The 24,875-nt window shown below is 50.6% G+C and overlaps 1 protein-coding gene across 4 annotated transcripts in view; it reads left to right on the top strand.

Annotated features, from left to right (window-relative positions):
- The window catches only part of Tom1l2 (target of myb1 like 2 membrane trafficking protein), a 121,860-nt gene extending 104,904 nt beyond the window's left edge, over window positions 1-16,956 (top strand). The window contains exons 9-16 of one of the 4 annotated variants that reach the window (XM_051168194.1): window positions 444-492; window positions 940-1,063; window positions 3,525-3,642; window positions 4,477-4,552; window positions 6,795-6,857; window positions 13,048-13,107; window positions 14,879-14,915; window positions 16,016-16,956. In XM_051168194.1, coding sequence (XP_051024151.1) covers window positions 444-492; window positions 940-1,063; window positions 3,525-3,642; window positions 4,477-4,552; window positions 6,795-6,857; window positions 13,048-13,107; window positions 14,879-14,915; window positions 16,016-16,164 — 676 coding nt within the window. In that variant the 3' untranslated portion in view covers window positions 16,165-16,956. Of the gene's footprint in view, window positions 1-443; window positions 493-939; window positions 1,064-3,524; window positions 3,643-4,476; window positions 4,553-5,017; window positions 5,347-6,794; window positions 6,858-13,047; window positions 13,108-14,878; window positions 14,916-16,015 lie in introns of those variants that run through there. The other 3 variants (XM_051168196.1, XM_051168197.1, XM_051168198.1) reach the window with 3 other exon arrangements.
- Window positions 16,957-24,875: the final 7,919 nt, after the last annotated feature.

Genomic DNA, 24,875 nt, shown 5'->3' with positions numbered 1-24,875 from the left:
TAGGGGCATTTTAGCCACAAGCTGATTACCTACAAGCACAGTTCTGTGGAGGGGGGCGGGGGGCGTCTGCGCTCACTGCCAGGTCACAAATGACCATATGGAGACCTGGTGACCCAAGCATACCTTCAGGGACTGGAGGACCACTGGGGCCAGATGTGTGAGCAGATGGCTAGGGGTGCTCCTGGTGGCCTCCTCCTCCTAGAACCAGCTAATACCCTGTCCCTGGTGGCAGCTCAGGCTACTTATGGGAGAGACAATGGAGCCGAATGTGGGACAGAAGCCTCCTGTCAAGGAAAGCATGACACTTGAACATGTGAGGTCCCCTCTACTAATGGTACTGGCCAGTCCCCTGCCTCTGCTGGGTCCCAGTGTTCTTCAGGGTATGAGCACAGCCATCTGGGCCTCACTCACATTCTCCTTATGTCTGCACTCCTTTCCATTAGGTTCGAGAGGTACAGGTCCGGCCGATCTGTTCAGAATGCCAGCAATGGAGTAAGTGTCCTGTGGCCCTCCCTTGCCTTGTGAGGTGGGCACCTACGCAATACACACATTAGAGCTTTTAGAACTTGGCCTACTCAGGCCTCACTTCTGGTTTTCTAACTGGGACTAGATATAAGTACTTGGATAACTATAGAGCAAACTCTGTTTGAAGGGAGCCTAGCAGAGAGCTAGCAGGCATCCTGATGGGAAGGCAGGAGGAAGACTGCCCACAGCCATTACTGAGTCACCATTCTAATGACTCAGTGTACCCTCTGTGAGAAGGGAGAAGAGGGGGCAGGGCATGAGGCTCACTGATAAGCCTTCAAGTTGGTAAGGAGAGCCACCTTTCGTTTGCTGGACAGCTTTGATGCCTTTCCTCTTGAGTGTGTGCAGAGCTATAGCCCAGTAGCTAGAGCTTAACCCACGAGTGACCTCACTGTCAACCTCATGTCCTGACAGGTACTGAGCGAAGTGACTGAAGACAACTTAATAGACCTGGGCCCAGGCTCTCCCGCTGTTGTGAGCCCCATGGTCGGGAGCACAGCACCCCCATCTTCTCTCTCTTCCCAACTTGCAGGCTTGGGTGAGTGTCTCTCTCTTACCTCCCTTCCTCCCTGGGTATCTTTCTCTTTGTTGGAAGGCCAGAGATGGCCTTTGGAGTGATCCACATGAAAGTGTGTTCCTAAGTCACAGCAAATTGCACCATCTTCAATTTATAACTTCTTTTTTTCCCTAAAACTTAAGCCCTTGTTGGAAATAGGTAGAAGTAGTTCTGAGGATGTAGAAACTGGTTACTTTTTAAAAGACAAGTAATCTGCCATGTTTTATCTAAAATATTCTTTGTGGTTTTTTCACTATTAACTACACTAAAGGTGGCAAGTAGGTCTCATGTACTCAGAACACAGGCTTGACCGGCAGCTAAAGCCGCATTGTCCTGGTTTCATTTCAGTTACTGTAGTAAATACCCTGACAAAAGCAACTTAGGGGAAGTTTATTTGGTGTACATTTCGGGTTGCAGCCCATCCTTGCAAGTATGTCAGGGCAGGAACTTGAAGCAGTCAGTTACATCTACAGTCAAGAGCAGAGAGAATGAATGCATGTGTGCCTGTTTGTGCTCAGCCATGCTTCTGCATAGAGACAGTCTAGACCCTGAACCCAGGGAATATTCCTGTTCACAGTGCATGGGCCCTCCCACCTCCATTAATGTAATCAAAACACCCCCCTCAAAATGCGCCCACAGTCCCAACCTGATCCAGAGAGTCCTTCACCGAGATTCTCTTCTCAGATGATCCTAGATCATGTGAAGTTGGTAATTAAAGCTGTTACACTTCAATCCCTAAGAAGATGGATTGGCAATGTCTGCACAGGACTAGGAAACAGAAAGTGGAGACATGATTTATTTGCCTACCTCAAATTATATCATCAACCTGAAGTGTTCTATTGTCTGAACTTCAGGAAAACTCCTCACTTTTCTACAATGAAAGTGTGTAAATGATTCTGTGTGTTTCATTTACACTAATATTGGTAAAACCAACAACCATGGCCTTCAAAAATTCCTCTACCTTGATTTTATGGTTTCTTTTTCCTAATAATTCTATATTTATTTCGTTTCAATTGAATTAAACTTTTATTCAGTGGCTGTCAGCTGTCTCAATTTCCTCTGTAGCCATATATCTATAGTAGAGTGGATGTCTCTGTCTTCAATTTATCTAACTGATGGCATTTATTTGTATATATGTCCTATATTTGACTTTATATTTTTAAACAATGGTTTATTTATTTATTTATTTATTTATTTATTTATTTATTTATTGTGTGTGTGTATGAGAGAGAGAGAGAGAGAGAGAGTGTGTGTGTGTGTGTGTGTGAGTGAAAGTGTGTGCGTGCACACTTGTGTCATGGTGCACATGTGGAGATAATTCCTTTTACCATGTGTTTTAGAGATTGACTGTAGGTCATTGGTCTTAGTGACAAGTACCTTTACCTGCTGAGCTATCTCACTGGCCCTATACTAACCCTGGCTTCTTGAATAGCCTGCCTGGAACTCAATATGTAGCCCAAGCTGGTCTTGAATTCATAGCAAGCCTCCTGTCTCAGCCTGTCAAGAGCCAAGAGTTGAAGTGTAAGCTACCATGCTAGGCTCAAGTCACCATATTTAATGTCTAAAATTCAAAGAAGTTCCACTGCTTTCCTTTCTTAAAAATGTCTAGTGCTTTTCCATTCGCTGCTTTACCCCACTGGTCATCTCTTGCCTCCCTTTCCAGCCATGCCTTTCACTCATCCCTCTCAAGGGCTAACATTTACCATAGCCCGGCTCTCCAAACCCTGGCCTCTGCCCATCTTATCTTCCCCTTCTCCTGCAGCACAGCTCCACCATCTTGAAGGACCCACCCTGAGCCTCTCCCAGCGTTTAAAGCCAAACACTGCAAGAGTTTGGGCCTCCTAACTGTTCAGTTATACACAAGCTTCTGAGGCCAAGGACCATGTTGATTCTGCCTGATGTACTCAGGCTCCAGCTCTGAGTGCATAGGATGCAGCTTCCAGATTAAATAAGCGGTCCAGATCCTTAGACTCTGTGTCTGAGTGGATGTGGCTGGGGTGCCTGAGAAGCTGCGGGCATGCTGACCCTGGTCCCCATCTTTTCACTACTGTCGTCCTCTTTTCTGTCCAGGGTACCTCTTTCCCTCCTTGAGCGGTTTCAGATTCAGGGCAAAGCCTGTTTCTCACCTAGCTTACCTGGCTCTTGTGTATGCTGTACCAGAAATGCTGAGGACAGCCTCGTCACCCCACAGTGTCATAACCCACTAGACTATCATCCTGACCTTTGGGGCACTCCATCAAAAACCCATACTTTTGGGGCCAATGAGATGGTGGCTCAGTGGATACAGAGATATTTGCTATGCGAGCCTGATGATCTGAGTTGCATGCATACAGATACAGAGAGAGACACAGACAGACAGTGATAATAATACAATAATAAAACATCTTTACAAGTTTTTAAAAACCTATTTTGTTCTCATCTGCTTCTTGTTTTGTTGTCACAGACTTGGGGACAGAGAGTGTCAGTGGCACCCTCAGTTCGCTTCAGCAGTGTAAGCCTCATGACGGTTTTGACATGTTTGCCCAGACCAGAGGGAACTCCTTGGCTGAACAGAGAAAGACGTATGTGGGGCTTCTTCCAGTGGCTTTCTGCAGATACCAGGGGGGGAGGGGATTGTCTCAGCTGGGTCACGTTAAAAGAAGAAGAAGAAGCCCTTTCTTTACAAGATTTAAGACTGCTAGAAATATAAAAATATCATAGTGAGGACTTGTTAGCTGCTAAAACCAAGTGAGTACCAGCCCCATCTCCCCTTTTCCTCTGCCCGAGGGTTGTCTGTTCTGCCCATCACAGATTGTTTTCTCTTTCCTACAGCCACTCAGGGCTGAGTAGAAATCCTACTTCCCTAATGTGCCTGTTATGATGCAGACTCTGCCTCATCAGCCCCTCCCCCACAAGCAGACCAATTCCCTGCATACAGCCAGTTGTGGAAAAAGGCCAGGGCAGAGGCTTCTCCACAGCGGCTTGGGCTTATGTGGAACCATACAGAAATGGGGGGCTGATTCCAAAGCCAACAGCCCCTGCATCTGGAAATAGCACAGCATCCATGCAGCCCAGTGGAAGCTAATGCTTCTAACATAATGACTTTGCCTTCTGAAGCTTCTTCCTTTGAGGACTTCCAGAGCACTTTCGACATCTGTCTCTTGTGCTTCAGTGTTGTGACTCAAAGAAAGGGTGTTTGACAAGTATGGTGTCCCAGGTCTTAGAGGACCGACTTTAGGTGTGAGCTGGTGCCAAGACTTATCTCCTCATCGCATCTGCTGGGAGACAGACAGACAGCCTCTGCCCAGGCCAAGATCACACCTGAGGCAGGTGCCATGGGATAGGAGAAAATCACAGGCCACCACCACACCTCTGCATGCGCTGGGAGAAAACTCACGTGCACTGGTTTTCTTCAGGGTCACCTACGAGGATCCTCAGGCTGTTGGAGGACTCGCTTCTGCACTAGACAGTCGGAAGCAGAGCTCAGAAATGGTAGGTCTTCAAACCTGTGTTTTGCCCTCAGTCTTCTGGAGGTAAAGACAGGCAGTTTGGTAAAGTTGGCTGGATAATTCATCAGATATTGATAGATGGCAGAGACAGCCTGGGAAAGACACGACAGAGCACCTCTTGGTGGTGGGCAGCACACTGATAAAACAGTGATCCTCGGGAGAAAAGGAAATGCTGCAGAAGGTAAATACTAAATGAAAGAGCCTCACTGTTGACCTAGCAAAGCAGCACCAATCCCGGGGGAGGTGGTTGAGGGTCAGGACTTGTCTGTGAGGTGGCTTGGATAATGTCCTGTGAGTCAGGCCAGGAGTCAGAACGTTTTGAAATAAAGGATGAAATTTCTGTGAGCCCCAAACCACAGCCAGTTTCTGTAGGACTTCAGATCCCAGGGGAAAAGGACATGTGCACTTACTACATTTTTGCAGATATTTCTCTTTTGAGCCCTACCAGGAAATGTATGCGAATACATGCCTGTCTGCCTGGCAAGGAAGAAGAGGGCTCCCAGCAACCCCTGGGCTGGAATGAAAGGGGACTGTGCCCACACATCCACTGGACAAGGAAGGGCCCTTTGCTTCCTGAACACTAGATCTTAGCCTCCTGTGGCCCCAGTGCAAAGGGACTGGTGAGGGACAGTACAACTGCTGCCTGGCATAATGGGAAAGCCTGGTCTTGAGGGCAAGGACTCCTTTTCTGAGCTGGCATATGTCCCTCTATAGTAGCTGCTGGGAGGTACAGAAGAGCCCACCCGCCTTGATCCCAGCACCCTGCCATTGCACAGTGGTGGCCTACAGTGACACTCAGCATCTACACAGTAGTCTTGGTTCTTCTATTACTTAGGCTGTCTCCGCATTGAACCCAGTGAGGGAATTCGAAAGCCAGGCCAGGCCAGGGGCCTGCCAGTGTACTTCCTAGTGAAGACAAGAATGACCCCTCCTCTTGGCAGCCTGGACCCCAGCAGGTCTGCCCCATCATGCCAGCATGTGCCCTGCTCCAACCCAGGCCATTATCAGTGCCCAGGCCTGGGTCCAAGTCCAAGGGACGTGGTCGATTTCTCACCCATCACCCTTTGAATGCGTGGCTTGGCCTGGCTCCCTGTTTGCAGAGGTCTTGCTGATTCCAGCAGATTTACCAATGATAGTAGGCACATTGCTGTTCCTGTTGTTCCTGGGGCAAAGACTGGCCTCAGCAACAACGACAAGCTGTCTTGACCCTTCCTGGGCCATGTTGCCCTTGAACTGAGAACCAAGTAAAGAAGAGAGTGTTGTGTAGCCACACCTCTACAAGTAAGCCCACCTCTAGCTGTGTCGTGTAGAGAAGCAGGCAGGGCTGGTGAGATGACTCAGCAGAAGGCACTCACTGCCAAACCTCATCCTTGTCTTCCATCCTCACAACTGCATGGTGAGAAGAGACAGCTGACTCCTGCAAGGTGCCCTCTGACCTCTACCTGCATAGTGGCATGCATGTGCAGACCTACATGTACACATACAAATGATCTTTTTTAAAGCAGGAGGTCTGTGGGTGTAGCGCACTTGTCCATTGTGCACAATGCACTGGGATCAGCTGCAGCCCCAGGGCCACAAATAAACAAATACATAAACATAAGGCAAGGAAGAATATGCTGAACTCAGCACTCAAGTAAGAGTTTAAGAAAAAAATAAATAGGCAACTAGAATGGAAAAAAGAGAAGAAAAGAGCATAGTGAGTTAGAAAAAGGTAGAAATAATTTTGGTAGAAGCAATTTTGCTAAAGCCAGCTCTCTGAAAGTTGACCCCTTAAGCCAGGCCAGGTAGCACCAACCCATAATCCTAGAAGACTGAGACAGGAGGATTGAGAGTTCTAGGTCAGCCTAGGGTACAAGGTGGGGGGTGGGGAGGGTGGGAGGGGCGGGGAGAAGAAAAGAAAAGAGTTACTCCTGTCCATTTTGGTATTCCTATCAAAAGAATCAGGCCTGGGCAACCAGACCTCTCAGGCTTTACAGAAGCCTCCAGGGGCTGGGAATAATCACAACCTAGGGGCTCTGACTATTGAATGTTCCTTTTCTTTTTTCAGGTAGTGGGCAGGGTGTGTGCTAGGGCAGGGGTGAGAAGCATCAAGTCACATTTCCTTGTGTGACAGATGATCAAATCTGAACAATGACTTTTCTGTTTTACAATATGTGCTCTGACTTCCTGTCATGGGTATTTCTGTGACTTTTGTTTTTGGGACTTTTCTGTCCTTGGCCCAACAGAGAGGGAAAGGTGGGGACTCTGACCTGCAGCCCATAGACAGCTGGCTCATAACCCAAGGAATGGTGAGGAGCCACAGCTGACTGAGCTCGCTGCCCACCCCAGCCTCTCACCATGTAACAGTTGGCGCCTTCCTCTCGCCACCTGCCCAGTCCTTGTGACCAGACAGGACATAGAACACTCACTTGTTCTGGGGGTGCCAAATCTTCCTGCTGTGTCTATGTGGGATCTCTGTGAGGCCCCAGACTTGTAGGTCCAGAAACACCTTTCCTGGCATTTTGCTGAGCCTGTGCTCTTGGGTCTTCATGGGCTGGGATGAGGGGGGCCTTTGACTCTGGAGTTCTTGGCAGTATTCATTTTTCCAGGATGAGCACAAGTAATCATTGCTCGTGCCCAGTGGCAGGGTGAGGGTGGGGGTCATTATGAGAGGACTCAGTATGTAGCCAGTCTGAGACGCTCCCTCTTGCCCTGGGCCTGGGGATTTGCCAGTCCTAGACTGGTGGGCTTGTATAGTATGATAGAATCTCACATATGGCCTGGAAACCTCTTGCATAAATGTTAGTCAGAGAATGAGAGGAAGGTAAAGCCAGGAGAGCTCACGTCACAACCGCAGTGCCTCTCATGTAGCAGAGGCTCGGGAAAGTCTTTCCCACCTAGTCACTGCAGGTAGCCTGAGCTGGTATATGGAGACAGAATCCCAGGCTGCTTGTCTCAGGTCAATCACTTCATCCCCAAGTGCAAAATCAAACCTCTAGGTCTGTGTGGTAGTGGTGGAGCTGGTGAGGATACCAAGAAATGAGCTGGTGGCAGAAATAGGCCTGTGGACCTGTCCCCTCCAGTTAAATGCAGTAAGCCGGGTGTAGAACTATCCCTTGGGTTAGCCCAGGAGAGGGGTCCACCGGGCGAGTGGTCCACGTAGGACTTCCAAGTGACAAGCTGCTTGCAGCACAGGGGCCAGCTGCTTAAGAAAGGCTTGAGTCACGGGTACAGACAGTGTCTGGAGACCAGCGCAGTGGTGCTCAGGCTGTCCTGCCCCACAGCAGCATATGCTTGCCTGAGTAAGAAAGCAGGTATTTCTGCAACTGACTGGCTACTCCTGCAAGTATGGGCTGGCCAAGCCTTTCTACTGCAAGGCCAAGCTAGGCCCTGGCCTTAGAGCAGGCTTCCTAAAACTATATCTCCATTGTCCATTGAGAAGATCTAGCTGTGTGCCCTTGTGCCTGTTATCCCTGCAAAAAAGGATACTGCCCTCCGAACTACCTGAGTATACCCTGGGCAGCTGGTGATGGTGCCTGTCTTTGTCCACATAAGCCACCTCTTCCCTTCCCCATATAGTGCCCCAACTTCAACTTCCCTAAAACAAACCCAACTAACAGCTAACTTGGTGTCCCACCTTCCTGCCTACAGTGTTCTTCCTGTTAAAACAGTGTGTTAACCGCTTTGCCTTATTTCCCATAGAATAGAAATCCAACCTTTCCAAACCTCTTGAGTACAGATTCTTCATATGGAAACTTTGTGTGGTACTGAGTGAGACTGGGAGCTTTAGGTGATCACTCCTCTTGGGTTTGGGTCGGGTATCACAAAGTGTTTCACAGCTCCTCTAGAGAGAGCACCCAGTGCAGATTTGCACCATTGGGCAGGTAGGGCTCCTCATGTGCTTGGAGCTGAGGACAGCTGTGGAAGACTGCCCACTCGTGCCTTCCTCTCCTGGGACTTCAGATGTGAGGGCAGCCTGCACAATTAGGTCACTACACCTAATTGGCAGGTGAAGGTAAGCAAGATTTAGCTAGAGCCCAGGGTCAGTGGCTTTCTCTTCCCTCCCTCCCTGGCCCTTGAGTCTGTTCTAATACTGGGTGGTGATCAGTTAGGACCATCCCCCACTTCTAGGGTCCAAGCAGGAAAATTAGAGCTGAAAGTTGGTGTGATAAAGCACACTTCTGGTCTGAGCATTGGGCAGGCTGAGACAGGAGGGTCATTGTGTGAGCCAGCCTAGGCTACACAGAGACCAGTCTAAGCTGAATAATGGAACCTTTTCATACACGCACTCACACAAATAGTAGTGACCATAACAACAATAATAGTAGTGTCACAGCAAGAGCAGAAGCAGTAGACAATTTGCATACATTCATTCATGGTCCTGTGTTAATCCCCAACACCAGGGGGCAGCACGAGGAAGAACAACAATCAGCTGGAGAGGTGGCTCAGCAGTTAACAGCACACACTGCTCCTGTAGAGAACTCACACTCAGTTCCCAGCACTCACGCCGAGCCACTCACAGTGTACCTCTCTAGAGAACCTGATGCCCCCTTCTGGCGTGCATAGGCACCTGCACTTACATGAGCATACCCCCCCCCACACACACACACACAATTAAAAACTAAAAACAGGCTGGGGATGGTGGCGCATGCCTTTAGTCCCAGCACTCAGGAGGCAGAGGCAGGTGGATCGCTGTGAGTTCAAGACCAGCCTGGTCTACAAAGTGAGTCCAGGACAGCCAAGGGTACACAGAGAGACCCTGTCTCGAAAAACCAAAATAGTAATAATAAATAAATAAATAAATAATAAAAAATAAAAACAGGTTAGTAAAAACCTACTTCAGTGAGAGGCTAACTCTAGTTATCCCCACTCTATGACTCTGGCAGACGATAACATAGCAAACCAAAGGAAAAGCCAAAACCAACCAAACAAAAAACTGGCTGTAGCCAATGGCAGCACTTCTCTTCCACTCCTAAGGTGGAGCAGCCTTGCCCAAAGCTCCAGACAGGTGCCAATGGCAGGTTTCTGCCTATCACCCAGATCCTGACCTGCCTGCCACTGTGGCATCAGAGATGCCTGAATCTCTTTAGACTAATAATACAGGCCAGGTGTTGTTACCAGGGTGGCTGCCATTTTCCCATGGGTTAACATTTGGCATTGGTCTCTATGGGAAGATGTTCTGGGTAGATTCTTCCTCTCCATCTCCTTCACTCTTCACCCTCCTGTAATGGCCTGCAGCAGTTTGGACCAGTGTCCAAGAAGATGCTAAAGTCAGGGCATAGGAAAACCAACAGCTTTCTAAGGATCTGTTGGATGAGCCCTTGTGTGACAGATACAGATACTAAGGTACCCAAAGGCCTGGTGAATTGCTCAAAGCCACAGGGCAGACACGCTAAGACTCCATGCTCTGTTCCCTCTATCACCAGGAAGGGAGCTGTTTCTCCCTCATTCTGGGCCTCTGCAGGCTGTATTTTCTAGAGAGTGTACATGCTGAGCCTGGGTCTGGGTGTGGTGAGAGTTATGCTCTTCCCAGAGCAGGCTCACAGCTGTGTTCCTACAGCAGGCCCCTGCCTCTTAACCCCACTTATTGAGATAAGCCGGCCTCTCTCTCTCTCACTCTCTCTTCATCCATCTATCCATCCCAGCTCCTCAGAATGTGCCCCAAGGCCTGAGAGACTCAGTTCTGGTGACCAGACCCCTTTGCATGGCTACATCAGAACACAAACAACCCTGGGATGAGGGATCCTGACTCGGAGTGTTAGACTCAAAAATGCTACATTGTAGTCACCCTGATCACAGACGAGGAGATGGAGGCTTAGCTTCGTTGATGTGCCCAGACCAACTCCTTCACCTCTGCCCACATAGCTGAGGCTTCTAAGACAGAAGAGGCTGGCTCTCCCTATTGAAGAAATGGCTCAAAGAGAAGGGACTTGCCCCCAGCCTGCAGCTGGGCTCTGTGACCCAGGTGAAGCCCAGCTCTACTGTCGTATCACTGTGTTGTCATTGCAGGGTTGTGTTTCGCTATTTGCTGGTTTTTATTATGTGAATTAAACCCAAAGCTTCATGTATGGTAGGAAAGTACTCACTTCTGAATTACATCTTTAGCCCCCTACATACATACATACATACATACATACATACATACATACATACATTTAGGCAAGATCTCTACATAGCAATGGCTGTCCTGGAACTCTCTACAGACCAGGATTAAAGGCGAGTGCCAGCCACTAAACCCAGCCTTTTACCTCTTAACAATAACAAAAGAATTATAGGTTGAAACAAAACAAAACAAAACAACAAAAAAAGTTTTAAGCCTGTGATTCTTTAAAACTAACAACACAGTGAAGGTGGCTAGCCTTCCTGCAAGGGAGCCTGTGCTCCACCCCAGAACGGCAGAAAGAATTGCACAGATGTGGAGTCTCAGCTTTTAGGTTGACTGAGTTGGATGGGGCAAAAAGGACCCACATGCAGTCAGCAGCTGCTGTGGGTGGCATTTCTCATTAGAGAAATTGTTGACTTTTTGAACTGGAGATTAGGCATGACACATGTCCTCTACATGTGTTTTCTTTTTTGTTTGTTTTGTTTTTTGATTTTTCAAGACAGGGTTTCTCTGTGTAGCTCTGGCTGTCCTGGACTCCCTTTGTAGACCAGGCTGGCCTTGAACTCACAGTGATCCTCCTGCCTCTGCCTCCCAAATGCTGGGATTAGAGGCGTGCACCACCACACCTGGCTACATGTGCTTTCTAGATATCAAGATCATAAAAATGGCACATCCTGTTCCAGGAGTGGGTCAAGATAGGAAGCTCCCCCTCATCCCACCACAGTCATGAGATAGCCCATTGCCTACTGTGCCTAGATGTTCTTTGGGGGAAGGCAGGCATCTGCTGTGAGCACTGTAGGCACGCCTTTGAGCCTCCTTGCTCTCACCCGGAGTGAGTCATCATCTATGCTGTCACTGTGACTCCAGTCATAGTGTGAGAGCTCCGACTCAACAGTTTTAAGTGGCTGGGGGTTAAAATGGCAGCAGAGAGAGACACTGCCTAGGGGTTAGTGAGCTGTTCTGAAACAGCTCTGCCTGCCCACTGCAGAGTGAAGACGGGGCATAGAGCACAGTCTCAGAGCCAGGGGTCACCAGCTTGCTGAGGGAGACACTGCAGGCATTTGCTCAGCATGTGCAGGCACCACACCCTTTGGCAACAGATTTTAACCTCCCAAACAGGAGCTGGCAATATGAGTGCTTTGTTCTCTTTTCAGGTTGGAATTTTGGATTATTTCTGGTTTTTTTTTTTTTTTGTTTGTGTGTTTGTTTTTTGTTTTTTTAGGAATTACTTACACTGAGTCTTCTTATTGCCTATTTAAAGTTTATTTTTACCTTAGATTGTGACATTAGAGTATAGCCAGCTATGTCATTTTCTTTTTTTTCTAGAAATAGTGGGCTAATAAGCAAGCCTCCCAGGTGAGGCATCTCTGTAGGTAAAGAGGCAGGTTGCTCTGACTAAAGGCCATTACCCCATTTGTCTAGGCTGGGAGCCAACCTTTTATTAACGTGCCTTCTAGAGGCCACCCTCACCTTCCTATTCTGTCATATTTGATAGCAACTTAAATGTTTTTAGTTGCGCATGTTTTTCAGATTCTCTGCTCCTGAGGCCCTTGGCTCAGGCCAAGGCATGACACCTCCAATACCCAGGTTTGCTGGGGAGCCTCGCCACCCCCCAGGCGTCCTGCTTTCCAGCCACAGTGGACTACTTTTCTCAACTACTGAAGCTTAGACAGCTGCTGAGAGGCAGGAGAAAAAAAAATGAGACTAAAGGAAGCTATGGCATTCAAGACTACTGAGTGGTGTTTTTTTTTTTTTTTTTCCTCAAAAGAGTGAAAGAAGACTAAAGGCCTCTGTCCTTTTTTTGTCATCAAAGCCCTCATTTTAGCTGTGTTCGCCTTAGTGGTAGAGTGTGCCTGCTTTCTGGCACTCCCAGACCAAAGGCGCTCCTGCCTCTGGCTCCTCTACCTTGTGGAACAGAGGCTCAGGGCTCGGCTGCCCTGCCCTCCTGAGATCCCTGCACCCTGCTCTAGGCATACTGCTACTCAGCTTCCCTCGGGCCCAAGGGCCTCTTCACCTGGAGTGCTCTTCACTGAGGACAGCTGATTTCTCCTGTCATGGCTGCTTCAGACCAGGATGTTTTATAGCACTGGACTGAAAAGGCCAACACATATAAGCAAAAAGTTGTCCATATCAAGAACACGTACTTTCTTGCCACCAGACCCTACTGGCTAGCCTGCTTATTATAATTTTCCACCTCATTGCTTTCCTCACCTACCATTTCACATAGAGCTGCCTGTGTTGCCTGTATGTGCCGCGTAGCTGTTTTGCTCTGTATACATTTTGGTTTTGTTTGGGGGTTACTTTTGATGATTTACTTTGTTCTGGTATTCTGTCTTCTTTTGCCTGGCTGTGTGGGGGCTGCCTGACCCCGCTGCTTGCCGCCTCTGCCTCCATAGATCCCCGTTGCGCAGCCCTCTGTCATGGACGACATTGAGGTGTGGCTCAGGACAGACCTGGTGAGATTTGACTTTTACATTTGGTGTGTGGGTTGTGGCAAGGCAGATGTTCTTCTGAGGCCAGGTCTTGGGGCTTGCGGCAGGGGCTCCACCTCCACCGTGGTGGGTTGGAGGAGAGAGGTCAGGGAAGCTCAGCAAAGCTCCCCTTCCTTTCCAACATGTGGAGTCTGGTGGTGCTGGTTCTGGGCACAGCCCCTCAGCCACAGAGCTCCATACAGATGTGGCTGTCTCACATCTGTGGCTATGAGAGGCCAGCTCTAACCACTCCTAACACACACTGCATCCTCCCCAGTTTCTCCTAAATGTCAAGTGTGTGTTTCAGTGGTTTTTCTGCTTGTTTGTTTTTATTTCATTTTGCTTTTTGTTTTGAGGGAGGAGGACATTTTGTGGTTTTGTTTTTTATTTCTCTTTCTTTTCTCCCTATGTTGGGGATTGAGCTCGTGGCCTAGTGCATGCTAGTGGACAAGTACTGCATTCCAACCCTCATTTCTTTTTTCTTTCTTTTTCTCCCCCCCCCCCACCATAAATGACGTAGGCACTTGGTTTTAAGTTCACCATCATCCCCATTCCCACTGTTGTCTAACATTTGTTTAAAAGAACTCTTGCCCCCCAAAATGTTTCTCCATCTTCTGGGATGGACAAAAGACTGAGAAGATTATGTGTCTGAAGATATCCTCAAGTCAATTCCCTGCTCCTTCCAGAGCATTCATTCACAACAGCTGGGTGTAGAAGGGAGGCTGTGGTAGCTACAGGCTTTCTGTGGCACCTCCCACGTGAAAGGGGACAGCATGCTGTAGTCAGGGTCTAACACTGCCTCTTCCCCAGGGGGCCAGGCCTTCTAAAGATACAGCCCCAAGAGGCAGCCAACTGAGCGCCAGGGAAGGTTTAAATGGTCCTGTGATCTTCCCAGGGTGCCTAGGAAGAAACTCGTCCCTCACAGGGGCAGCAACAGGAAGTCTCAGGGCCCTCTCCCAGACAAAATAGTGTCAGACACCTGTAATCCCAGCATTTGGGAAGTGGAGGCAGGAAGATCAGAAGTGTAAGGCCAGCTTTAGCTGCATGGTGAGTTCAAGGCCAACCTGGCTTATATGAGACCCCAAAGATCCAATAAGGATGTGCTTGCAAGGCTCCCAGCAAATCAGTGCAACCTCAGGAGAAGCTGGGGTTGCTCAACCCTCTAGTGGGTTTTCACTCCAGCATGGGTCCTTTCCCAGTGTGGTCCACAGCACCTCCACGGCCCCTTTCGGCAGAAAGGATGGGAGCTTGGGTCCAGGGGAAGGCTGGTTGGCTCCTTGGACTCAATGAGCTACTTTTCTAGGTGGTAGCTACCACTGGCCCCTACTGGAGTCAGGCCAAGGCCATTCAGGCCCCAAGCAGCTTCTAGCTTTTGGTGTGAATGGATGATATCTTTCCAGAATCACTATGCTGGCAGCACTGATGTGCCTCAGACTCATGTGACCGTGGCTTCTCTCCTCAGAGCCTGGTGTTGATGGGCAGAGTTCTCCTCTCTTGCCCTGGAGGGACCAGCCTGAACAAATTTTGGATTTTTCTTTCTTGTCCTTCTAGGAGATCAAAACCTAGAATCCTTTTTTTTTTTCCCTCCCCCAACATTTTTTTTTTTTTCAAGTATACTCTCTGCCTCTCTAATAGGAAGAAGAGAAATCTGGAAACAGGAAAAGTAGAACTTTACTTGGGTAGCCATGGGTGGGCAGAGGTGGTAGGGTTGGCAAGACAGGGGTGACACTAATGCTGTTCTCTGCTCCCTCCACAGAAGGGTGACGACCTGGAAGAGGGTGTCACAAGTGAAGGTAGGCCTGGCCAGCGGCCTTACAGCCCTCTGTTCTCTTGTTCCTGACTCTCAGGGCTGCACAGGGGCTGGCCCCATACCCTGAACTGCTAGAGCCGTGTGCTGCTGGGCCTCAGCCTTAGTCTCTATGGGAACTAAGTCCCCCTCAGACACAAATCACACAGTGCACAGCTGTGCAGGGCCTCACGGGCATCTGGGCCTCTGTTGATGGTTAGACGGGAGCATGGGCCTCCTTCTCCAGCAGGCTCCTGCCCTCTTCCCATTGGACCTTTTCCTCTCCATCTTGCCTTCTATACCTCATCCCATGCTTCCTGCCAGCACCTGTGACAAAGACCAGTCTAAGGACCCGCCACCCATGCTAAGAGGCTGCCTTCTGCAGCTCACTCCAGCTCTTCTGTGAGTCAGTGAGGGTGGGCCTATGGTGCTGGTTCATTTTCTCAGGCCTGCCCTGTGCCGATCCAGGAGATAGATCTCTGGGCTCTTGGAGAGGCAGATGCTCTGCACCCACTGTTTTTTCTTTTCTTTCTTTCTTTCTTTTTTTTTTTTTTTAAGATTTATTTATTTATTATACAGTGCTTTGGCTGTATATACCCCTGCAGGCCAGAAGAGGGCATCAGATCACATTCTAGATGGTTGTGAGCCACCATGTGGGTGCTGGGAATTGAACTCAGGACCTTTGGATGAGCAGTCAGTGCCCTTAACCTCTGAGCCATCTCTTGAGCCCCCACTGTTTTTTCTAGAACTTTTCTACAAAGGGACTGAGGGCCGCAGGGCCCTTTCCTCATTATTGGGGACCCACAGCAATATGTAGGCTCCCCATCCCATGCTCCTAATCCAGTTCTACCTGCGCTGTGTGCTGAGAGTCAGGAATAGGTGAGTTCCTTTCGGCTGGTCCCCAGACTGGGAGGGCACAGAATGATGTGGGATCTGGCTGGCTGCTCTCCTGCCGGCACCCCTCTCATGCCCACCCCTCTACACATGTACCTCCTGCTAGAGGGTAGCCAGGCCAATGTCATACTGGCTGGAGCTGGAAACCAGGGTGTAGGGCTCCAGCTAAGTGACCCCCACCAAGTCTGGCCCTCAATTTGGTTTGTATTGCAGAGTTTGATAAGTTCCTGGAAGAAAGAGCCAAAGCTGCGGAAACAGTTCCAGATCTGCCCTCGCCCCCAAAAGAGGCCCCTGCACCAGCCTCAACCACTTCCAACCGGAAGAAGCCAGAGCGGTCTGAGGATGCACTCTTTGCCCTGTGAACTGTTCTGTGGTTTGCCTCCCCGTGGCAGGTCACTGCTGACTCTCCCAGTGGACACTGGGCACTGGCCACTCCCCCAGCCTGCATACCTGTATCTCTATGGAAATGCCACTGTGTTTACTCCCAGGCCACCCTAGTCAATACCCGCTTTGCCACCTTTTTTCTGGGTGGCAACAGCAGCACTGGCCAGAGGTCCTGTCCTCCCTCACCCCGAGGGCTCTCTAGGCCTTCGGTCTTCCCAGGAAGAACCAGAGGCCCAGCCCCAGGCAGGGTAGCCCCTTGACACTTTCTGGGCAGAGCTCCTGAACTGACCCTCTCATCTCCTGCTTCTGCCTAGTTGGGTGACTTCCTTCAGGTGAGACGCTCTGCTCCCCTGGACCCCCTTCTTCCATCGACAACTCTGGGAAAGGAGGGCTAAAGCATCTGTAACTACAGGCTTACTTTCCCTCCTTGGACTGTGTGGCACTTAGTGTGTCTGTACTTGAGTGTTCTCTGTGGGCTACTACCTTGAAGGTCCCTCATGTCCCTGGCCCTTTCTCCACTAGGTAGCTGCCAGGCCTGGCACCAAGACAGGGACCTATGGCTCTCGGTGTAAGAACAGCCAAGGGCAGCTGTGAGGGTGGCATGTGCCCTGCGGATGGTAGGCAGCTTACTCCATGCACACTGTGCACACTCACACTCACACCTGGCCTTGGTGTCTGCAGAGGGTTGTTTGCTAACACAACATGACTTTAATGCATCCAATGACTAGACTTTGCCTTCAGCAGCCTCCAGGAACTACCTCCAGGACCAGCAGTAGAAAGCTGGGTGCTGTGCCTGGAGGTTCCAGATGACCAGGAGCCATATTCCACCCTTCTCCTCTCCCTGACATTATCTTAGCCGTCATGGCTGTTCCCCCTTGACCTGCCACCCACCTCACATGTCCCCCAGCCAACAATTTCATTCTGAAGCTTGCTGACAGCCTGGATCTGGGCAAATGAGAGCTGGTGACATCTGCTCCTGTCCCGTGTTTGCGGGTTTGTTTCCTGGCTCTGAGCAAATGACTCCATGCTACCTTAAACCTGGTCTAGCTGCTGTTGCCTAGCAAAAGGAAGCCGCTGCTGTGGCTGTTACTATATACTGTGCAGGTCACTGCACATTCTTCACCCAGTGTGTGGTCAGCCCTTCCCACTGTTAGGAAGGCCCAGTGTCTCCTCCCAAGCACCAGCCCCAGTCCCAGTAGGGAGAGGAGTCTCTCTCTACTCTCCTTCAACAGTCTCCAGAAGGTCTGGCTAGGATTCATCTGGCAGGACCTACCTGTGGAGGATGTCACTCTGACCCTGCAAAAGGCATCCAGAAAGCTCCTCCTGAGGGGAGTTCAGCTGATCTGCTAATGCCCAGCCCTCTCTAAGTACCCGTTATACTCCTACCCTCCACTCGGAACCCTTGGTCAACCAGAGCTTCTCTCTCAGTGTTTCTCAAGGGTGAGCCCTCTAAGGCCAACCTGGCTGTCAAGGTCCTTGAAGGCTTGTCACACCAGAGAAGGCTGAGGAGCCCAGTACACCTGGAAGCTTGGCCTTTGGCACAGTCCTAGAAGGGTCGTCCGTGAGGGTCAGCTGTGCACAGTCTACAGGACCTGGGCCTATAGGCAGTTGGCAAGCAGGCCAGTGTCTCTGAGTTAAGCAGCTGTCCGGTTTGTGGATACTGTAGGAAGGAAGATGGGCCTCCATTAGGGAGAGAGACTGATGTGGGAGCCTACCTTGGGGGTCCTCTGTAGCTGCTGGGTGTGGCTTCGGGAGGCCCGGCTGCCCTGGGGACGGAGGGTACTCCAGGACTCCTGCCAGCTGTCAAGAGGCCACCTTCCTGGTTGGGACCAGTCCAGTTGTGGTTTGGTCTGTGTTCTTCACATCTTGTCTGGAGGTAGTCTGCCTTATCTGTGGGCTGACGTGACATGTGCCTGAGGCCTTTCTGAGAAGCAAAACTGGGTCTGGGGGTCCTGAAGGGGGGTTCAACTCCTGTGAACTGTCCTGTCCTGAGGCCTCTGTTTCCTACCTGTTCCCTGCCCCATCTGTGGGCAAAGTCCTTAGAAGCTGGGCCCTCTCAAGCCAGCAGCCTCTACAAGTGTTAGAAATCACAGATAGAGTGTGTACTTAATTACACTAAATTATTGCCGGGACTCCTCATAAGCACTAATTACACCTGATTATAGGTTAAAATATTTATTTTGTCAAAATATTTTCTTGAGGATGTGTTTAACCTTTTCTTGTTCATTGTGTGCTGAAGTGTGAAGACTGCTTCTTCCTACCTTTTTGGTCATCAGGCAGCAGTGAAGGAAAGTCACCAGGTGTAGTTTGACCCTACCCTAGAGTGACCTTCTGCCCAGGTACCAAGAAGTCAGGCTGGAGTTGGGCCAAGAGTGACCAGTTCACTTATCTGTATGTACGTGCAACATGGGGTTTTGGAGCCTAAAGGGTTTCTTGGTAGCTGTGGCCAGAGCTAGCTTCCATTTGTCCTGTCAGCCCCTCAGTGTGAGTGACTGTGACTTGGCTTGTTGCCCTTGTCCTCCCCATCTGGTCCATGCTGTCAGCCATAGCACTCCTCAGCAGTGACAGTGGTGGCCAGACCCTAAGTGGCCCAGTGGCAGTGAATTCCTTTACTCCACCATAAGGCTTCCCTGCCTGCAGTCCTCTGACCAATGGTCTCTCAGATGGCTTAGAGTGTGTCATGGGCACTGTTGAGGCCAAGTCAGCAAAATGAAGGCCTTTGTTCCTGCCTCAACAGTCTGCAGCCTCCCTCTGGTCTGTTGTTGGCATGCTGAGGTCTCCCGGGGTGCTCAGCCACACAGGAGCCCTGTAGGGGAATATGTCTCCACTTGGAGGTCCTCCCTTTGTGGGCCTGTGGTACCTACTTAGCCCCAGTGGCCATCTCTAGCCCTTCCTGTTCATGGGGGTCTAGGCTAGGTTTCCCCTTGTCCCCCAGGACAACTGTCAACCCTGTGTCCTGACTGATCCTGCCATACTCACACCCTCAGGCTCTCTGGGAGAGCAAGGGGAGGAGTTTTTTCCTAAAGTTTGCACTTCCTTTGTGAGGATCCGAGGATCCTTAAGGCTGCTGAAAAGATGGTATTGAGTTTGTTATCCTGTTGTCTCACAAGTCAGATTCTTGTCCCTGTCCTGTCTCTGTGGGTAGAGCTGGCTCTGGAGGGTGGCTGAGTGACAACTAGTGTGTACCCCACCCCACTGGCTCTGCTTCCAAATACTGTCTCTAATTTGTGTTCTTGCATGTAAAGTGCGCCACAATAAATAGTTGAACCAGCCATTCCTGTGTGATACTTGAGTTGGCCTGACATCCAGAGGGCCTGAGAGGTGGTCCACCTGAGCGTAGATATGTGCACTAACCAGTTCAGGTGCCCACAGAGGCCAGGAGAAGGTGTTTGATTCCCTGGAGCTGGAGTTGGAAGTGGATGTGAGCCTCCTGTGAGGCACTGGGAACCAAACACCAGTTCTCTGCAAAAGCAATATGTGTTCTTTAACCAGTGAGCCATCTCTTCAGCTCCCATTTGCCTTTAATTGTTATTTTATGTTTTGAGATAGGTCTTACTATGTAGCCCTGACTGGCCTGGAACACACTATGTAGCCCGGGCTGGCCTCAAACCCAGAGATCCCCCAGCTTCTGCTTGCCAAGGGCTGGGATAAAAGGCCTGGGCCACAAGTCCAGCACCACAGGCCTTTAGTAGGCCTTCATGGAGGGAGCAGTTGCTGGACCCCCTCTTTCGTTCCCTGAGGAAACTCCTATGACCCGCCAACTAGCAGCCTCTGGGGAAGATGACAAATGTCTGTCTACTCTGGCTACCTAAGAGCCATAGGACTGAGTGTGGTAGATTTTCCTGGGCCACGGGTAGATACAGTAAGTCCACTAACCCTGGCACAGAGCAGGTAGACCTGAGGCGCCCAAACCCCTTCAGCTGGGTTCCTGCCAAAAAGGCATCAGTATCTTCTACAAAGCTATGCCAGGCACCGAGTCTGCAAGTCTGGAGAGCTGGCCTGTCTCCCCAAGTGTGTGTGGGTTTTTTTGTTTGTTTGTTTGTTCTGTTTTTTGTTTTTGTTTTTTCAAGACAGGGTTTCTCTGTGTAGCCTTGACTGTCCTAGACTCCTTTTTTGTAGACCAGGCTGGCCTTGAACTCACAGTGATCCACCTGCCTCTGCCTCACCAATGCTGGGATTACAGGCGTGTGTCGCCACTCCCAGCTCCAGCTGTATTTTCAATCTCCAGTTCACACCACAGGTGCAGTTTACAAACTTTAAGTGCACATTTGAGTGGGTTCGGTCAGAGTTAGAGGGTTGGCTGTGTGACCATCACAAGTTTAGAAGCTTTCTGTTCCTTATCTCTGCCTCTCCCCACTTTCCTTCCTTCCCAGTGAGGCTCTCCCAGGCATTGTCCTTTGGGAACCCACCTCAGCCCGCAAAGGGACCAAGTGGGGAGACAGAGGAGCAGGTGAGCCAGGTGCTTACACCTCCTGTAGCTTGAGGACTTGGAGCCCTTCATCTCCTTCACCTCCTGGAATTGAGGATGGCGCGCTTGAGTGTAGTAAGTGTGTCAAGCTAGTGTGACCCTAGCCAACATATGCCAGCCTATCACTTGTGCTCGTAAGGTTGGGGCTGGGAAAAAAGGCATGGTTTGGGGCACTGGAATTAACACATCTGTCACTTAGACCCAGACTCAAGTCTGCTGGCCGAGCAGCAGATGAAAAGACCAGGAGACACAGGCTGATGAGGTCCCTACAGTTGGCCTTCAGCACCCTGACACGCACTGCCACTCCAGGCTCCGGGGCTGAGGCTCCGACTCTCTGATGAGGTAGGATGAATCGCAAGCCCTTAGGAGGGAAGAGGAGGAGTGCGCCTTACTTACGGCAGAGGAGGCCACACCCTAGATCACACAGCCTGGACTGAGTCCGCTCTGCACCCTCGCTCTGTGCTGGGCACTGTGCCATGGAAGAGGCCAGAGCCCGAAGATCCCAACCCATGAAGAGAAGGTGGGCCCAGGCAACTGTTCCTTTTAGCTCCATTTCCTTACTGCCTGCCTGTGCCTGGCTCTTGTGCTCTGCCCTCGGGGAACTCGAAGCCTTGTTCAGTTCCCGGAACCAAGGTCCCTCTGCGGAGTGCCAGAGAACTCCTGTGGCCTGCAGGGAGGCAGGCTGTGGTGCTGCTGGGTAGGCTGGCGAGACCAGGAGGGAGGGTAGGGTGGCCAGACCAGGAGGGAGAGTAGGCTAGCCATGCCTCCATGCCAATAATCCAAGGAGGGACTTTGCAACCCATGGGGGGCACTTGCCAAAGTTCATTTTCCCAGTAGACTAATACATGCTCCTGTAAAGTAGGGGTTCTGCAAGACAAAACAAATGTAAGAAATGTTGAAGAAAAGCAGTACCAGGCTATGGCCTCTTTGTCAGGATGGAGTCTGGGGCCCAAACTCCTTACTTAAAGGGTATATTTGACCTTGTTGGTTGTGGCAGGAATTGTTTAATGAGTGAGTCAGAAAGAGGAATGAGTTTCAGGAACAGCTGTATCCAGATCCCTATGTATTGTTAGGTTAGGCACTTGCTCTCAGTACATCTTGGCTCTGCCTCCTCAGGGTTGGCTCCGCTATAGTAGACTAGAGACTGCCTGCAGCTCCAGAGCATGGCTCTTCCCACTGGTTTATTCAAATCCCTGAAAACCCTGGCTGTTAGCAGAGGAAGGATAAAACCTTCACAAGGTCTACAGCATGAGTGGAGAATGCCCAGGCCCTGGGGTACATATACACAGAGACAAACTTCTGGTCCCTTCTTTCCCCCATCCCACCCTCATCAGGCCTCACTGTTTCCCTTCCTGTCACAGGAGTCCTGAGAGGAGCTGGGGCCCTGTCTTGATGATGGCCCCCATCCAACAGTCGCCTCTGAAGCTCTTGATGTAAAGGGACCTTCACCATCTATTTATTTTTCCAGGAAAAGCATGTCTTCTAGATCTTGGGCAGAGGCAGAACCAGCGACCGTAGACAGGCATGGTACCCAGAAAGTGCCCCCGTAGACAAGGAAGCCATTAGTGTGTTCTTTCATGGCCTCCAGAAGTCTAGGGTCAGGTCCTGCCTGAGCATCCCAGTAAGTCGGTGTCTGCTGGCGGCTCTGGGAAGTCACATGGTTCTGGAAGCCCAGTGGACTCTCGTCTGTTGCTGACTCCTCTTCATCACATGTAACAGCATAGTCCACACACCACACCAGTGGCACCGTGCCCTTGGCCCCTTTCCTCATCCTCATCCATGAAATGGGACTTTGAGTGGGGGTAAACCCACAGGGGCCTTTGCAGCTCATCAGTGTTTGAATGGCCCACAGTAAGATCCCAGGCAAGATGAGGACAGAAAAAGGAGCCCGCAGACTGGTCAAAGGACAACAAGTTGTCAGTCTGGTATGGCCTGAAATGCAACACTGAGGTGAAGCATTCTGTATTTTATTTAACCTGTCGAAGATCCTGTGCCTGTCACTTTTTTTTTTTTTTTTTTTTTTTTTTTTTTTGAGGCCGAGGTCCCCCTTGATCCTTCAGCAGACACTCCCTTCTCTTCCGCCTAATGTTCTAAACTCCAATGAGAAGTCCCAGTTGGAACTTAAGGGATGGGACTTGTCCGGGCTGGTCTCAAACACCGACCTCCTGCTGACCTGCTAACCAGTGAGAGTGCAGATGGAGGATCAGCAGCGGCTCACAGCCAGAACCGGAACACCTGGTGGTCTTGGAAGCTTTAGCTCCTCTACTCAGCGAAATCAAAGTGAGTTGCAGCGGCCAGAGTAGCAGAAGACACAGGGCCTAGGAAAACCCCACTTACACGTGGGCTCCCTCCTGTCTCCATCCTATACTCTTTTCTTCTGTAAAGGCTCTTACACCTCTGGAAAACCTCCATCTTCCTACCAGAGTCTGTTCCTCAGTCTGGTAGAGTGGCAAGCAGTGGGGACCTGGGTTCCAACAGTAACTCCCTTAGGGCTGGACTTGACTGGCGGCAGGTGATGGCATCAACTAAGGTACTTTGCGCTACTCTGGGACTCAAAAGCATGCAGCTGACTTCTCTGGATAGTCAGCATTCCCCTTCTCCAGCCATGAGCGTAATCCCTCACCGCGCACAGGCTTTGGGCAGACACAAGCCTTGTGTGGAGACCTATCAAGACACCGATAATGCCAAGCAGCCCCTACAGTGGATGAAACACAGAGGCTCAGAGAGGGCTAGATACTTCCTGGACAGAATTCTCAGTCAGCAGTCCCTAGTATAAAGTGAGATCAGGAGGCTAAGACCTCCCAGGTGGCTGTGAAGTCTTAGCAGTCTGTTCCCACAGCCTGGTCCTCGCCGTGACCCAGGCAGGCCCAAGCTCAGCTCCTGCCGGTCAAGAAGGATAATGGGTCATACAGAGTGACAAGTGGCCCAGAAGTGCAGCAGCCTCCTGCCCAGGGCCTGCCACTCCACACCCAACACTGAGGGCACTGCTGGGCAGAGAAGCCCTGCCGCTCAATCCTCAGAGCCCTAGCAGTGTCTCCGGGTGCACGGTGGTCTCCCAGGTAACCAAGCCGGAGCAGGCACGGAAATCTGCGCTTTAGTCATGCAGTCCCACCAGGCAGAGCGGTTGACCGCAGGTCATACCGGCCCGCCCCCGGGTCGAACCGGAGCTGGGCACGTGACCAAAGCCCGAGTCCCGCGAGCGAGCGTACTCTGACGCCGCGTCACCCCACTCCGGGCCCCGCACCCATTGGCTGCGGTGCAGCGAACAGGGCCTGTCCTCTCGCACCGGGAGTCCCGGGTTTCCGGGCTGCACACCTCGCACTACACTGCTACTGTCCCCAAAGCAAGACAACCTCGGTTAGCGCTGAGGTCCTAGGCGGGTCCCTTTGCTTCCTCCAGTCTCAGTTGCTTCCTCTGTGGAAATGGAAAGGAACAGACGCCTTCCTAAAGCTGTTGGGAGAATTGAACGAATTAATACAATAAAAGTATTCGGCGTGTCACAAGCATGCCCCATGACTGCACAATGCTAAACCTGCTGACCCAGGTAACTGTCGGTCAGGTTGAGACCCCGCCCCTCCCAGGCAGACAGGGACAGGCTTGTATTCTGAGCGCCAAAGATCCCGGCAAGGCGGCTTTGGCTTCCTCTGAAGAAGTTTTCCAAGCTTTCTCCACAGAGAAAAAGTGGCTTCTGGCTGCTGCCCTTGTAAACCTGTAGAGCAGAGGCTAGTGTCTGTGATCGGTTCTCCCACCTTGGGCTTTGCTTCACAAGGGGCCTGCTTGCCTGCCTTCTTTTCTTTGTTTTCTATACCTTTCTTTTCTTTTCTCTTTATTCAATTTTCGAGACAGGGTTTCTGTGTCCTGGACTTGCTCTGTAGACCAGGCTGGCCTCGAACTCAGAGATCTGCCTACCTCTGCCTCTGGGATTAAAGGCGTTGTGCCACCACTACCCAGCTTCACAGGAGACTTTTCTAGTCCTGGCTACAGGTCTTTCTTTGACTTTGCCTTCGGCTCCCTGGAACCCTGCAGCAATGAAATGTGTGTTTGTGGAGCTGTGTATAGTCTTTGCTCAATTCCAGAATAAAGCGGGTCTGTTGTGATGACGCCCTAGTGAGTTGACTCGGGAAAATCACTGATCCTGGGTACATACGCGCAGGTGAGGTGCTAGCTCGGCTGACCTCTGAAGACCCTCACTCTTCCGGCTGGGAAGGGCTGTTTGAGTTT

Source organism: Acomys russatus, chromosome 25, assembly GCF_903995435.1.
Source record: "Acomys russatus chromosome 25, mAcoRus1.1, whole genome shotgun sequence".
Classification (NCBI taxonomy): Eukaryota; Metazoa; Chordata; class Mammalia; order Rodentia; family Muridae; genus Acomys; species Acomys russatus.
This window is presented reverse-complemented; position numbering and strand designations above follow the sequence as displayed.